The sequence below is a fragment of the Balaenoptera borealis genome, assembly GCF_965194805.1.
Source record: "Balaenoptera borealis genome assembly, chromosome: 16".
In the NCBI taxonomy this organism is placed as follows: Eukaryota; Metazoa; Chordata; class Mammalia; order Artiodactyla; family Balaenopteridae; genus Balaenoptera; species Balaenoptera borealis.
In genome coordinates this window covers 565,792-580,966 of record NC_138872.1, presented here as the reverse complement: position 1 = coordinate 580,966, position 15,175 = coordinate 565,792, and the positions used below count along the sequence as shown (strand labels likewise).

Below are 15,175 nucleotides of genomic sequence, written 5' to 3'. Positions count from 1 at the left end.
TCCCTGAAAGCAGGAGCAAATTGTAGCATTTCTGGGAGTGTCCACAGGACCCCCATAATATCCTCAGAGAGAGCTGTGACCATTCAAACCTCAGCTCCACTTCTAGGGGGGCCCAAGGAAATACGTGCTCAGGTTCACAAAAACCACACGTCCCAGAATGTTCAAGGACGCCCTCTGCAATAGCCCCAAACTGGAAAAACCCACTGCCCACCAGCAGCAGAGTATGTAAGTGAAATGCAGCTTGTCACACAGGGGACACTGGACAGCCAGGAGGACAGCCACCTGTGACTCCCGGCTCCACAGTGGCCTCGCCTCCACGACAGGCCACCTTCAGAAACGGGCGGGACAGGCGGAGCCAGTGAGGTCAAACAGCGATGGCCTTTGGGATGTGGGCCCACGGGGGCCTCCTGGACTGGCCAGGTCCTGTTCTCCTGTTTCGGGTGCTGGTGACAAGTTGTGTTCAGTTTATGAAAATTCATTAACTATGTACTCAAGGTATGTGCACTTTTCAGTATGCTTGTGGTATGTCAATAAACAGTTACACCAAAAAAACCCAAATCCTCCACTGACCCCTCCCTGAGGGAAGATGCTTCCCTGGGGCTGTCTGTCCTCTTCCCTCCCTGCCCCGACCTGCCTCCTACCTGGGGCTCCAGGGAAGTGGGGGCCAGGAGGGGGCAGCCCCAGGGCAGGTGCTGGGGGCAGCCCTGGGGCCTCTCCTACCTCTGGGGACTGAGGCTCTGCCAGGCTGTCTGCCCCAGGGCCTTCTCCGCTTTCTCAAGAGCAGGGCCCGAAGGAGCCCCAAGGCGGGGGTCCCGAAGCCTCGCAGGTGGGGCCGGGCGGATGTGTGACCCGCCCTGCTGGAGCCGGGCTGGCTGGCCTCAGAGTGCTGGCGTGGGCCCGGGACACCCGCCCTCTGCCTGCTGGGCCGGGGGTGCCTCCCGCCCTCCCCCCGCGGGTGCCTCTACCCCTTCCGCTTCCAGAGGCCCCGGGGCTATTTTTAACTCGCCAGAGCTGCTGAAGGTGGACAGAGCCTGCGGGTGGGGGGGAGAAGGCCCAGCAGCTACCTTCCTGCCACCACCCCTCCCGGGGTCCGAGCTTCCTGGGGGGTGGGGGGACTGGTCATTCTTGACCTTAGAGGAGAAACAGCACTCCACCCCACAAATATAGGCATACAGGAAGGCCACGTGGATACCCCAAGATTCAGACACATGCCTGGGATACAGACTCAAGCACACACGCATGTGCATACACACACAGGCACACATGCACATGCAAACACACACGCACGGCCCAGGGACGTGCTCAGAAACATACCAGATGCACAGAGACTCAGGAGACAAATACAGGGACACATAGACGGTCTCTCAGCCCTCCCCAGACACCTAGTCCTCCTGGAAACACACACACACACACACACACACACACACACACACACACACACACACACGGGCAGACACACAGCACAGATGCTGGGGGTGCAGGGAGGACCCTCAGGCCACATTCTAGACTGATGTGGGGAGGGGCCTACAGGTGCAGGCGCTCAGCGCACCCTGTTCCAGCTCCCCAAGCACCAGCCAGTTTCCCTGAGCTCTCAGCACCTTCCCAGCCCAGATGCCCCACCCCGGCCTCCCCCTCCCCCAGATGAGGGGCAGGCCTGCGGCAGGAGCCGCTGAGCTGACTTGCAGCCTCTTCCCCCGCACTCTGGCCCACGCCCGCTCAGGACAGGAAACCGAGAGAGGGATGGGGGCGGCAGTCCATGGCGCTGTGGCCTCAGGGCCTCCCCTTCCTAGCCCTGCTCCCCACTTCCCCTCTCCTCCCCTGGCCTTTGTTCCCTGGAGCAGCTCACCCCCCACCCTGCAGGGGAACCAGAGTCTATCCTGGAAAACCCCAGGTGCTGGGCTGGGGGCCTCTGTCTGCTGCATCCGGGTCCAGGGGGAGGAGGAAGCCGGGAGGACAGACGGGGCCGGGACCCATTGGCCGGGGGGCAGCCGGTTGGCTTCCAAATCCCCTCCACCCCCCACACCCCCACCTCTGTCCCTGGAGGCCCCAGAGGGATGGAGGAGGGCGGGAGCCGGCCTGGAGGACAGGACATCCTCTTGGCAGGACACAGGACGCCAGGCCGGAGGTTCCCAGCCCCAGTCAAGGCCACAGGGGGAAAAGGCCACTGGGGCCTGGGGCTCACCAGTTCCGAGATGGGCCCTGGCACCGACGGCCGTGACTTCGGGAAGGACAGCAGAGCCAGCACCAAAGAAACACCCGAGTCCCTGACACTCCCCCAGGCCCCTTCTGGCCCGCCAGTGTGTGGACCCACTCCCGGTGGCACCAGGCCCAGGGCCCCGCCTCAGGGAGCCCCACAGGTCACGGGAGAGGCCAGAAGGCCAGGGGGTCACCATCGCCTGCACTGTGGGGCGCCCCCACCCCCGCTGGGAGTCCACTCCTGGGAGCCCACGTGAATCCCAGGGCCCAGGGCCCAGACCTCAGGCCGGCCCAGCCCTCCCCTGCCCAGGACTAGAAACCCAGGGACGGTCAAGGTGGGGTGAAGGCCACGGGGAACCCTTGCTCCTGCACCCCCTCCCGCAGCAAAGCAGCAGTCCCCCAAGCGTGGCCCCCAAAGCTGACACCGTCAGCCCACAGCTGACCGTCCGCTCAATGGTCTGGGAGCTGACGGTCCCAGGATATCACCGCATCCAGGCTGCCCGACCTGGGAGCAAGCCTGCGCCTGTTGGCCAGTGGTGAGTCCGACACAAGTGCCCACTAGCCATTCACAGACACTTCTGCCAGCCTGTTCTTGTTACCTGGGTGGGAAACGATGTCCCATCTAAAAACAGCCTATAAAAATGAGTTACCTCGGGGCTTCCCTGGTGGCGCAGTGGTTGAGAGTCTGCCTGCCAATGCAGGGGACACGGGTTCGAGCCCTGGTCTGGGAGGGTCCCACATGCCGCGGAGCGACTAGGCCCGTGAGCCACAACTACTGAGCCTGCGCGTCTGGAGCCTGTGCTCCGCAACAAGAGAGGCCGCGACAGTGAGAGGCCCGCGCACCGCGATGAAGAGTGGCCCCCGCTCGCCGCAACTAGAGAAAGCCCTCGCACAGAAACGAAGACCCAACACAGCCAAAAATAAATAAAATAAATAAATAAATAAATAATTAAAAAAAAGAAAAAAAAATCACCGAAGGGGACTTAACCACGGATTAGCTCATGACCCAAGAGGAGCGACACCTCTGCCAGGAAGACAAGGCCAAACCCAACCCTCACAGCTCCCAGCCCTCAGTTCCGTCCCCATCGCCTCCACACGCTTTCCTTGATTCCACTCACAGTTCTTATGTCTTTTGAAAAATGAGGCTTTATTGGAGTATAATTTACATACAATGATATTCACCAATTTGAAGCATACAATTCGATGAGCTCTGACAAACAGTCGTGTAACCACCCCCACTGTTCCCCCACTATTATGATATAGAACATTCCTATCACCCCCCAGTCCCCTCAGCCTCTTGGTGTTCATTCTGCCCCCGGCCCCCGGCCCTGCCCTGCCCTGCCCACCACTGATCCGCTCTCTGTCACTATAGTTTTGTCTTTCCCAGGATTTCACATAAACAAAGCCGTGTAGAATGGGGTCTTCTGGTCCCGGCTCCTTTCCCTTACCAGGGATGCTCATTCTGAGCAGCAGTTATCCACTCCTTTTCTTGCCAGTGTGTAGACGGACCATTTGCCAGCTGACAAATTCATTTCACTTCTTTGGGGCAAGTTCCTAGGAGTGGGACTGCGGGATCATTCTAATGCTTGTTTTCTAAACCTCTGAGTGTGTTTGTCTTCGTTCTGCCCCACGAGGCTGTAAGCTCCACCAAGGGAAGAGGCATCTCCTGTGTTGTTCATCGCCACGACCAGAGCCCAGTGCAATTCCGTGCCAGGACTATTGCCCACAGAGTGAGTGAATGAACCAGTGATGGTGGTGCCTGGGACGGTGGATTTGGGTGATGCTGATGGGAAGTGATCATGGCGCTGAAGGCAATAGAGGTGACGATAGTGATGGAGGTGACTGTGGTTAGGGGACAGTGACGGGGCTGCTGGCGGTGACAGAGGTGGTGTCTGTCACGGTGAAGGCTAGAAACGCCTGCTTTGCCCTCCGTGGAGTCGTCGTGAGGGCCCTCTTTGAATGTCTCCTCCACCTCCCCACCTCCAAACACCTCCAGTCCCCCACTCCAGAGTCACACCTTGGAGCAAGTTGTCACCTAAACCTCCACCCACCCTGAAGCGACTCTTCCCACCAGCTCCCGCTGTGGCCACACCCCCACTCGCCCACAGCTGTGACATCTCACCAGGAACAGCCCTCTTTTCTCCCAAGCACTCGGCTTTCCCCTCTCTTGGCTTCCTTCTTATCCTGTTTAGATGTCATATTTTCTCTCGAGAACACCAGAAGTGTTAGCGTATCCATCCTCTCCTGGTACCACTCTCTCCTTGCCAGCGCCTAAGCCGCTGCTCTCCGCTCGGAAAATCAACCGGGAGGCTGGTGCCACCAGAGAGCAGACCAGGAGCTGACCCTGACACTCCGGCCCTCGCGTTCCTCCCAGGCCGCTGTGCCCGCCCGCTCCCACACCCCCCTTGCCGGCCCCTCCCTGCCTTCTGGAGCCTTCCTCCAGCCTAAGCCGCGCCCCCGCCCCCAGCCCTTCCTTCACAAAGCAGTGACTGCTCTGAAATGCAAACGTGAGTCTGGAACTTTCTTACTGAATCTTTCAGTGGCTTCTGAGAAGTGGCTTCCTCTCAAACCCCTCTCCCCAGTTGACCAGGCCCCACGTGATCTGTCCCCCATTCCTGGCCTCATTCCTGTACCCCCCTCCCAGGTTCCAGCCACACTGGCCTCGTTCTTATTCCTCCAGGACGCCAAGTTCCCTTCAGCTCCAGGCCTCTCCCAGGGCCAGGCTGCGAACTCCTCGCCACCTTCCTGGTCTCGGCTCCTGCCCTCCCCACTCCAGGCTGGCGACCACCCGGTGTTCCCTCCTGAAAAGCCCTCCCTCAGGCTAAGCCCTTACTTGTGCTCAGCAAGTGCCCTGGGGCAGCCCTGTCCCCCGCCACCAGCCCAGCAGGCCCTCCGTGAATGGTGCTTGTTGGGAAAGTGAGGGGGGATTGGAGGCGGGTTCTTCAGTTCATGGCCAGGCGCAGAGATGACCGAGGAGGAAGAACTAGCTCCATCCGGGCTTCCTGGGGGCCAGGAAGGCCAGGCCCAGGCGGTGGTCACCAGCTGGGGTATGGGGGAGCCCCCCCTCCAGGATGCGAGGCCCAACCCAAGGGACCTGGGAGACTCCTGCCCCATGCGGGTCCCAGGCACTGCCTGGGACTTTCCAGGGGGCTGTGCCACCAAGGGAACCTCTGCTGCTGGGGCCGGGGCACCCCGGCATTTCCTGCCCAGCCTCACTCCCGGAGGCCCCAGCCCTGTGGCCCCGCTCCTTCCTCCCCCGCCAGGGGGGTTTCCACCCAGCCTGAGCCCTGCTATTTTTAGCTGAGGGAGAGGGACCAACTCCTGGCCCCATTGCTTCCCCAGAGGGAGCATGGGCAAAACGGGGGCTGGGCGCCAGAGGCTGGGGAGTTGACCCCCTAACTCCCCACACCAGGGCACACCTGGGCAGCCCAGGTGGCCAGTGCATGGGCCCAGTGGGCAGGGGCTCCAGCCCTCGGGTGGGGTGGGCCCAGGGCCTGGGTGGGCTACCGCCCACTTCCTGCGGCCTCGCCCCAGCACTTCAAAGGCTGCTGGCAGCCCTGTGGTCACTCCCGGCTCCCACGCAGCTCAGCCTGAGGGGCGGGCCCGGCGCAGGAGCTCCGGCAGCTGAGTCCCGCTCCTCAGGCAGCTTCAAAGTGGCTGGGTGGGCAGCCCTGCGGTTAGATCCCCAGGGCGGGTGGGGGACAGGAAGGGGGGGATAAGGGGGCCCTCTCTGCTCCTGTGTCCTCCCCGCCCCACTGCCTTCCTGGGTGGGCTTAGGGCAAAGGCCCAGACGCTTTCCTGGCCCCCAGATCCTGTCCTGGAGCCAGGCCGCCTGGGGGTGGTGATGCCTTCATGACTGTGATGTGTGTGCGGTCCGAGTGGGCTCCCCCTGGAGGGCAGCCCCCTGGGGAAACCTCAGGAGCCAACGCGGGGCGCCCCTCCTGGACCCCTCAGGGCCCCGGCTGTGGCGAGGGGGCGCGGACCCCTTCCCTTCCCCCCATCCCCCCTCCCTTCTTGCCCCACTTTTCTGCCTGAAGCTGGGCAGCCGGGAGGGGAGGGGACGGGGAGAAGGGCCTGCCTGTCTGGGCCCTGGCGCGGCCCCGCCCACACCCTCCACGGAGGTGGGCTGGATGGGCTGCGGTGGGCTTGACCTCGCGCCAGCTCCCCAGAGACCGGCGGGGTGAGAGGGGTGGGGAGCCCGCGGCTCAGAGCAGCCGCCCCGGAGCTGAGCAGACGCTGAGAACAGAGACTGTCTGTGAGCAAGTGGGGGGAGGAAACTTCCAGGGTCCCCTGGGGTCAGCTCCAGGACAGTTGCCATTTTTAATCTGCGCAAGAGACTTAGAAGGAGCCGCGAGGGCTGTAACCTAGATCCGCTCAGAGCCAGCTCAGGAGGTGCCGGCAGTGCAGCCCAAGGAGAGCCCCCTCCCCCGGCTGCGTACCCCGAAGGGCAGAGCGGACCCTGTGCCAGAGACCCCAGGAGATCTCGGGGGCCTTGCAGGGCTCCCCCTGCTCTGGGCTGGCTCTGCCCCGCCCCCAACCTCCAGACGCTTCCCCCTCCTCCGCTCTCTGGTGTGTGTTGGGGGGCGTCAGGAAGGAGCCCCGCTCGTGAGCCCCCAGCCCTGACGCCGGGCCTAAGCGGAAGCCAGCTTCAGCCCACCCACCGGGGCAGGTGGGAGAGCCACGCCCCAGGAAGGCTGGCCCTGGGGGTCTCGGGTGGAGGCCAAGGGGATCCCCACCCTGTCCTCGCCGAGGAGAGCCGAGGGCTCACTCCTGAGACCCCTACCCACGCCCCCCACCTGCTTCTTCGCTCTTGGGCTGGCTGCCTGGGCCCAGGATGCTGCTGGGGGTAGAGTGGGAGCGTCCCAGTAACGGCCCCGCCTCCAAAGAGGAGCCGCTTCCCCGCTGGAGTGTCAGGAGGAGGGGGACAGGGCACCGGTGTGGGGGGCTCCGGGTCGCCCTCCGGAGCTCTCCAAGGACCACTGTGTGGGTTGCCCCTTTGGAGACACCTCCCACCTTCCGCCTCAACACCAGGAGACAAATGTTGATGGTTCTGGGACTTGGAGGAGCCAGGAGGGAAAGGCAACATCTGTGCCCCCTGGAGACCCCCACCGGTGGAGTCAGAGTCCCCAGGAGAGGCTCTGTGGGCAGGAACCAGGGCTCCAACTCGGGGGTGGGGGGAAGGGGGGGCGCTGGGGCAAGTGGGCAAGGAGCCATCTCAGGCCCTCTGTGCTGATCCCCTTTCCCGCCATCATCACTGGTCTTCAGGGTCCCCTGCTGAAAACACGTAGCACCCCCAAACCCCAAGACCTGACTCCCAGGCCGAGGGTACCCCATCCTTTCCATCATCCCATCATCCCCGCCCCGCTTAGTCTCCCCTCTCCAGAGCCAGGGCTGGCTGAGGTCCAGGCCACAGTTTCCATCTGGCCACCACGAGAGAAGCTGGCCAGCCCGGGGTCCCACAGGTGAGGGACCTCCAAGGGGCAGCGGGCAAAAAGCAGGACTGGATTGCCTGACTGATGGAATGGCTCCTGGTGCCTGGTCAGCAGGTCAGGATCAGTCAACACTCATTAAACTTATACACACGTAGACCAACAAATACTAAACCACCACACTCCCTGGCCTTGCTGCAGACGCTCCCCACATGACTCACAGGCCAGCACAAACTTTTGGAAAAGCAATCTGGCCACACCCTGGCACACTCTTAGGACTCGGGTGTGGAGGGGAAATCACCAAGAGGGCAGGGTCCTCGGACAAGGGTGTTCTTGGCAGCCACGCTGAAGGGAAAGATCTGGAAACCTGGGTATCCACCAGCAGAGGGTACGCTGGGGCGTTAGTGTCTGCACATGGGGAGGAGTGGCCACTGGCCAGCCGCGGGCATGCGGCGATGCTCACAGGCCTGTAGGTGGGCATGTCTGCGGGCAAGTAGAGAAAGGTTAAGACTTTTGGGTACCAGAGAGGGGCTTAGAAAGCACGGTCCCCTTTCGTACACTCTGCCTGACTCATGGCAGGGAGCCTATGTGACTCTTTGTATCACATAATGCAGCCATCACCTTACATCAAACCCTGAGTGGGGGCTGCGGGAGTGGAAAGGGTAAGGTCCGCCCTGAGGAGCTCCGCCAGCAGCGACCCGGGGCTCCGAGCGTGCACTGATGCTTCCAGCCATGCATGGGGCCCCGGGGACCACCCTAGGAGCGGGCCTGAGGCCTGCACACACTGTGCACCACCCAGGGGTGTCGAGCCCCCGGGAAGTAGGCCCGTATCCGACTGGCCTGGAGGGCTCTTGACCCCAACCCAGGCTTTACCCTGATGGGGGGACAGTGGGAGGGGAGGCTGAGACTGACCCGCAGGAAGGCAGGAGGAGAGGGCGGGGGTGTGCACAGCTCCCCACAAACCCCGCCATCCTTGAGGGCGCCGGTAACTCTCTGTGATTCCAGATGTTCAGCAGCTGTCTTGGCCATTTCCGCCCCTTCTCTGACCCCGCATCCGCCAGGAAACGTCCCCTCCTGTCCTCGGGCTCCGAGCCACCCCCTACCTTCCCTGCACCCCATTTCCTGAGCAGAGGCGTTTGTGCAGACTCAGCTCCCCCTCCCGTGGGGCGGCTTCAGCTTTCCCAGGGCCGGTGCTGCCCCCAGAGCCTGGACACCCTCTGCCAGGGGCTCTGATCCTGCCCCCGCCCCTCTAGCCTCTGGGACTGGTTTTCCCTCTCTCCCTCCGTTCCTCCTCCGAGGCTGGCAGCCTATATCGGGGCCTCTGGGGAAGCTGAGCAGAACCGGCCAGGAGGGAGCCCTGCTCAGTGGGGGAGGGTGGGAGCCCTGTGGGGTGGAGGCCAGAGGTCAGAGACCCCAGCCAGCCCTGGGGAGGGGGTGGGGGAGGGGGGACGCACGCTCAGATGTCTGCCCGGTGGACACTGGGGGGTGGCCTCTTCCATCTGAGCACCGAAAACAGGGGACACAGCCCCACCTTCGCTGAGCAGACCGGGGCCAGGGGGATGGGGCACAAGAGGTCACTGCTGCTGCAGCTGGTCCTGTCTGGGGGGGTCTTCTGGAGAGGGGACAGCAGGAGGAGGACTCCCTTCCTGTCATGTGCTTTCCTGTCTCAACAGAGCTGGTGGTTCTGGGGCACTTGGGCTCCTGTGGGCTGGGGGCAGGGCTGGTGGGGTCAGGGGCCAGGCCAGACACAGGGTAAGGGCTCCGGGGGGCCAGCAGCCCCAGCCCGTTGACCTCTGCCCCCCCAGAATCCGGTCTCTGGCTGTTCCCCCTCCTCCAAGCTTCCTGCTCTTCCAGGGGAGCCAAGTGCAGGTGGGCCCGGCCAAAGGGAAGCCTCTATTTCCAACCAAGATGGGAGACTACCCCCAGGAGGACGCTGCTCCTCCATGCCCCGTCTTTCCCCGGGGAATCAAAACAGAATGTGATGTGTCCACCATACCGTGCAGACGATCCCGCGGGCCACCCCACCGCGGCCGCCATGTCTGCCTGGATCCGGGCTGAGCACAGGACAAAGCCTCTGCTCTGCGGCTGGGGTCGCTCCTGAGGGCTCGCAAAGTGAGCCTGGAGCCTCTGGGTCTGCACGCCCCCCCCACCAGGATATGAGTTTATGAAAGAGGTCCCTAGGAGAGTAAACGCCCACACGCTCCCCCTAACCTCAGGGCCGGGGCAGACTTCTCAGGAGGACCAGGCATGGGGACTCTCAGAGTCCCCATGGGCGGCTCTGCCCATCCCCTGACCCCAGGCATGGCACCCTGCGGGCTCCCTCCTGGGGCGGTGCCCCCATGGCCCCTGCTGCCACCCAGGACCTAGTAAAGAAGAGAAGTGCTTTCAGGGCAGAAGGAACAGGAGCGGAGCCTGCACCCGGACTCTGAGCCGCCCTCTTGGGCCTCAGGACCCGACTGATGAGTGAAGCAACCCCGTCTGGGACACGAGCTGGATAATCAGGAAGATCAGAATCTCAGCGCCTGGGGGCAGGGGTGCTGGGGGCAGAGTTGCCAGATTTAGCAAAAAATAACAAACACACCAAAAAGCAGGATGTCCAATTACAGTTGAATTTCAGATAAATGATACTTTAATATGAGTATGTCTCATGCAATATTTAGGACATACTTACACTCAAAAAAAGTATTGGTTGCTTATTTGAAATTCAGATTTAACTGGGTGTTCTGTATTTTACCTGGAAACAGGGGTTGGGGGGATGGCTATTCAACCCTCTCAACTCACTCACTCTGCCCATGGGCCCCTCCTGCCCACCAGCCCTGGAGGGCAGCAGCCGTCCTCAGCTCTGTGTCCCAAGCCTGGCGGCAGCTGACCAGGCCAACAATGCCCCCAGCTCAGCGTCACAGGGCAGTGGAGCAGAGAGGACTTGTGGGGCCTGGAGCCCCCTCCCCAGAGGGCTGGGGTCTCCAAGGCAGGCCTCTCGGGTTCTGAGGGTCCAGGTGGGTCTGCCAAATTCCCTTTCAGGTCCAGGCAACTGTTGAGGAGCACCCCCCCCCCCGGAACCTGGCTCTTGTCTGCCTCCCCCATGGACTCTGCCCTGCCCTCTTTGCCCTCAGGTGGGCCGGCCCACTTTGGTGCAGGAGAGAAAGGAGAACCCACGAGAGCCCTCCAAAAAAGGAGAAGGGACATCTTGTGGGGTGGTTTCAGGGAGAGGAGGGCTCGACCAGGGGCTGCAAATGAGGAACATTGGCCAGGCAGGACCCACCTGGAGAAGGTCATTGCCTTTGCAGGCGTCAGTGGAAAGAGGATCCAGAACAGCCCGGGGTGGGGGGGCAGGGTCGGGGCAGAGGGGGTGGTTTCCAGCCTGCACTCACCCCCTTTTCTGGGAAGGAAGGCGTGGAGGGCAGGGGCACAGGCAGTGAGCAAAGAGCCCCACCAGCCAGCCTCGCTGCCCCCCCAGGGACTTCCTGGGCGTCGCCCTTGCACTGGGAGGGCTGGGCAGGGAGCTGCTCCTCCTGGCTGGCCTGTTGGGGGGCCCACGTAGCCTTTGCGGACTCTCACACAGCCTGATCCCCAGGGCTGCTTCGTCCTGTCTCTGCTCCCTCTCCCACCCGGGCAGGTGCCGCGGGAGGTAGCGGGGGTTCAGGGCCGTGGGCAGCCCTGCATTTTTCCCGGTGAGACCCAGGAAGAGGTCAGCACTGTTGATTTCTGGCCTGTGTGTCCACCTACAGTTCAAGGAGGAGGGGGCCAGACGCTGCTCAGGCGCGGGTGGAGATGGCCTTGGGCGTGGGGTGAGAGGCTAATGAGGCCCCGGGAGGATGCGGGCCAAAGAGGGCCTGGCGAGGGTGTGGCCGCGCCAGGGTCCTGAGGCTGTGGCCGCGGCGGGGGTGGGGGGCGGTCCACCGCGCCCAGGAACCCTTTGTGCGCCCATCACAGAGTGCCGCCTCTCCCGGGCAACGGTGACTCACAAAGCCGGCCCTCGCCGGGCAGAGGACGTCTCTCCCGGGCCCCGGTGGGCCCAGGTCATAAAGGCCACGAGGGCCAAGCCCTGAGGAGGCATGTCCCGAGGCGGCCCTGCGCGCGCCCGCCCCTGCCGCCGCCCTCCGGGCCGGACCTGGGCCTCCCACTGCAAGCGCGACCCGGCCCGGCGACTGGGCCTTAGGGCTCTCTGTCGGGGCCCAGCGCCTCGGCGCCCATGTGCGTGGTCTGCTTCGTGAAGGCGCTGGTGCACCTGTTCAAGATCTACCTGACAGCAAACTACACCTGCAACTTCCGCGGCTGGCCTGTGGACTTCCGCTGGGATGACGTGCGCGCCGCCGCCGGGGGCCGCAGCGGTCACCGGGCGCTGACGTGCGCGGCGGCCGCGGCGGGCGTGTGGCTGCTGCGGGGCGCGGCGCTGGGCGAAGACGCGCAGGGGCGGCCGCCCCGCGGGGCGCGCAGCCAGGTGCAGTGCCTCCTGCAGCAGATCCGTGAGCTGCCCGGCCAGCTCGCCAGCTACGCGCTGGCCCACTCAATGGGCCGCTGGCTCGTGTACCCCGGCTCCATGTTCCTGATGACGCGGGCGCTGCTGCCGCTGCTGCAGCAGGGCCAGGAGCGCCTGGTGGACCGCTACCGCGGCCGGCGCGCCAAGCTGGTGGCCTGTGACGGCAACGAGATCGACACCATGTTCATGGACCGCCGCCAGCGCCCGGGCAGCCATGGCCGCGGCCTGCGCCTCGTCATCTGCTGCGAGGGCAACGCCGGCTTCTACGAGATGGGCTGTCTGTCGGCGCCGCTGGAGGCCGGCTATTCGGTGTTGGGCTGGAACCACCCGGGCTTCGGGGGCAGCACGGGCGCACCGTTCCCTCAGCACGACGCCAACGCCATGGACGTGGTGGTCAAGTACGCGCTGCACCGCCTGCACTTCCCGCCCGCGCATGTGGTGCTCTACGGCTGGTCCATCGGCGGCTTCACGGCCACGTGGGCCACCATGACGTACCCGGAGCTGGGCGCGCTGGTGCTCGATGCCACCTTCGACGACCTCGTGCCGCTGGCGCTGAAGGTCATGCCTCACAGCTGGAAGGGACTGGTGGTGCGCACGGTGCGCGAGCACTTCAACCTCAACGTGGCTGAGCAGTTGTGCCGCTACCCCGGGCCGGTGCTGCTGCTCCGGCGCACGCTGGACGACGTGGTCAGCACCTCGGGCCACCTGCGCCCCCTGCCGTCGGGCGACGTGGAGGGCCACCGCGGCAACGAGCTGCTCCTGCGCCTGCTGCAGCACCGCTACCCCGCCGTGATGGCGCGCGAGGGCCTCGCTGTCGTGACCCGATGGCTGCGTGCCGGCAGCCTGGCGCAGGAGGCCGCCTTCTACGCGCGCTACCGCGTGGATGACGAGTGGTGCCTAGCCCTGCTGCGCTCCTACCGCGCGCGCTGCGAGGACCGGCAGGAGGACCAGGAGGCCTGGGGCCCGCACGGGCTCGCTTTCCCCTGGCTAGTGGGCCAGGGCCTGAGCCGGCGGCGGCGCCGGCAGGTCGCGCTGTTCCTGGCTCGCCAGCACCTCAGGAACGTGGAGGCGACCCACTGCAGTCCGCTGGAACCCGAGGACTTCCAGTTGCCCTGGAGGCTGTAGACCGTGCTTCTGCGTGTCCCTTCTCCCACCCCCCACCCCAAACCAGTAAAGCTGGCCCTGCCCAGGATCCCCACCTGGTGTCTGGGGGAGGGTGGGGCAGTGCATAGGGACCTGGCACTCTCCCTCACTGGGGCCTCCCCTTCCCTCCTTTCTCTTCCTCCCTCCAACATTTGTGGACGGTCCCAGTCTGCTCCCAGCTGCTAAAGGGAATGCAAAGATTAACCTGACCCAGTTTATGGCAACACTGTGTGATGGGTGCCTTGATCACCTAGAAAGGATGGTGTGAACATGGGCTGTGGGACGCCAGGAGGCATCCTTCACCTGACCTGGGTTACAGGATGACTCTGGGAAAGATGAGTGTTGAAGGGTCTGTGCAAGTCGCCTCTAACTATGGAAGGACACTGGCTTTGGAAGGGCTGTAGAAGTCTTAGCAGCTGGACCTCCCCAGGAGTGCGATGCTGCTGCTTCATAGGGCTCCCCCCGCCCCATTCCTGGCTTCTACAGGATGGGGTTCACCGTGGAAGCACAGACTCAGAGTAAGTGGCAGGCAGTCCAGGTGGGACTACAGACACACCTGCACTGACCACTCACTGCTTTGCTCCTGGCTCAGGGATGCCACACAGAATGAGAGACAAGCCCTCTGCCCACCACCATCTGTAATGCAGTCGCATCCTCACCACCTGCCCTTAATTGTATGAAGCAGGGACTACTGACTGTCCTCAACCCCTGGGGACAGGGGCTGGCCAGGGTGGTTTCAGCTAGAAACTCTGGAAAAGCTGAAAGACGGCAAGTGGGGCAGGCATATAATTGACGGCACCAGAGCAGGACCTGGCCTGGATGCACCTGGGCCAGTGCAAGCAGAGGCAGGTACTTAAGGTGACCTAAAGTACCAGGAAGACCTATTGGGAGAAGGTGAGCTTTGAGCTGAGACAGTAAAAGGAGTTAGCCAGGTGAGGAATGGGTTTCCTTCCTAGGCATCAGTACATGTAGGGTGGCTTGACTGTTAGGGGGAATGCTGTCCAGAAGGGTCAGATCCTCAAGGGTTTGAATACCACTAAAGCAGCGGTCCCCAACCTTTTTGGCACCAGGGACCGGTTCCGTGGAAGACAATTTTTCCACGGACGGGGGGAGGGAAAGGTTCAGGCGGTAATGCGAGCGATGGGGAGCGGCAGACGAAGCTTCGCTCGCTTGCCCACCGCTCACCTGCTGCTGTGCAGCCCGGCCCCTGCACTAAAGGATTGCTTGCAGAGGCAATTAGTAGCCAAGGAAGGGTAGTCGTGGGACTTGTTTTAGCGGGACCGTGTTGCCTAAAGGCTACACACCTCTCCTTTGACAAGTTTGGCAAACGCTTCTCCGGAGCCTGCAGGAAGCAACTCAACTAGTTGAGTGATGGGCAAGTAACTCTGGCCTCAGTTTTCTCATCTGTAAAGTGGGGAGGGCCCCATCTGTCTCACCGGGTTGCTGTGAAAAGGAAGTGAGAGAACACGGGGTCGAGGGGCGCCTCCAGCCAGAAGAGAGCAACTCGTGGTCGCGCCTTTTTCTGCGCAACCCCCATACAACTTAAAAATCCCTACAAAAAGGACAGACCCAAAAAGAAAAAGAGCCCCAAAGTCAGTGGGTCGGGCCTCGGAGGGATCGCAAGCGGCCTGAGTCTGACCCGCCGAAGTACGTGAGCCGTGGCGCTCGCAGGCAGGGGCAAACACCTTGGAGCCCTCCAAGAGGCCCACCTCCAGGATCCCGTAGCGCCATGTTGCACGGTCCTCCGAGTTCCCACCTTACCCCGTGCACCTCAAGACCGTTCTACCTGTGCTTCTCGCTGGTGGACCGGCCTCCCTTTCCGGCTTCGTCCGCAGCCTCGGCCAATCAGGTTGAAGCTGATGAATCGGGACTTGGCCAAAGCACTCCCTCATTGGATACCGCTCGTGGGGGCGGGACGGGGGGGGCG

The 15,175-nt window shown here is 63.2% G+C and overlaps 1 protein-coding gene across 1 annotated transcript; it reads left to right on the top strand.

Annotated features, from left to right (window-relative positions):
• Positions 1-2,562: 2,562 nt before the first annotated feature.
• ABHD16B (abhydrolase domain containing 16B) lies at positions 2,563-15,061 on the top strand. Its single transcript, XM_082360516.1, has one exon. It carries the CDS (start codon positions 11,818-11,820, stop codon positions 13,228-13,230), a length of 1,413 nt encoding a protein of 470 aa, XP_082216642.1. The 5' UTR covers positions 2,563-11,817; the 3' UTR covers positions 13,231-15,061.
• Positions 15,062-15,175: the final 114 nt, after the last annotated feature.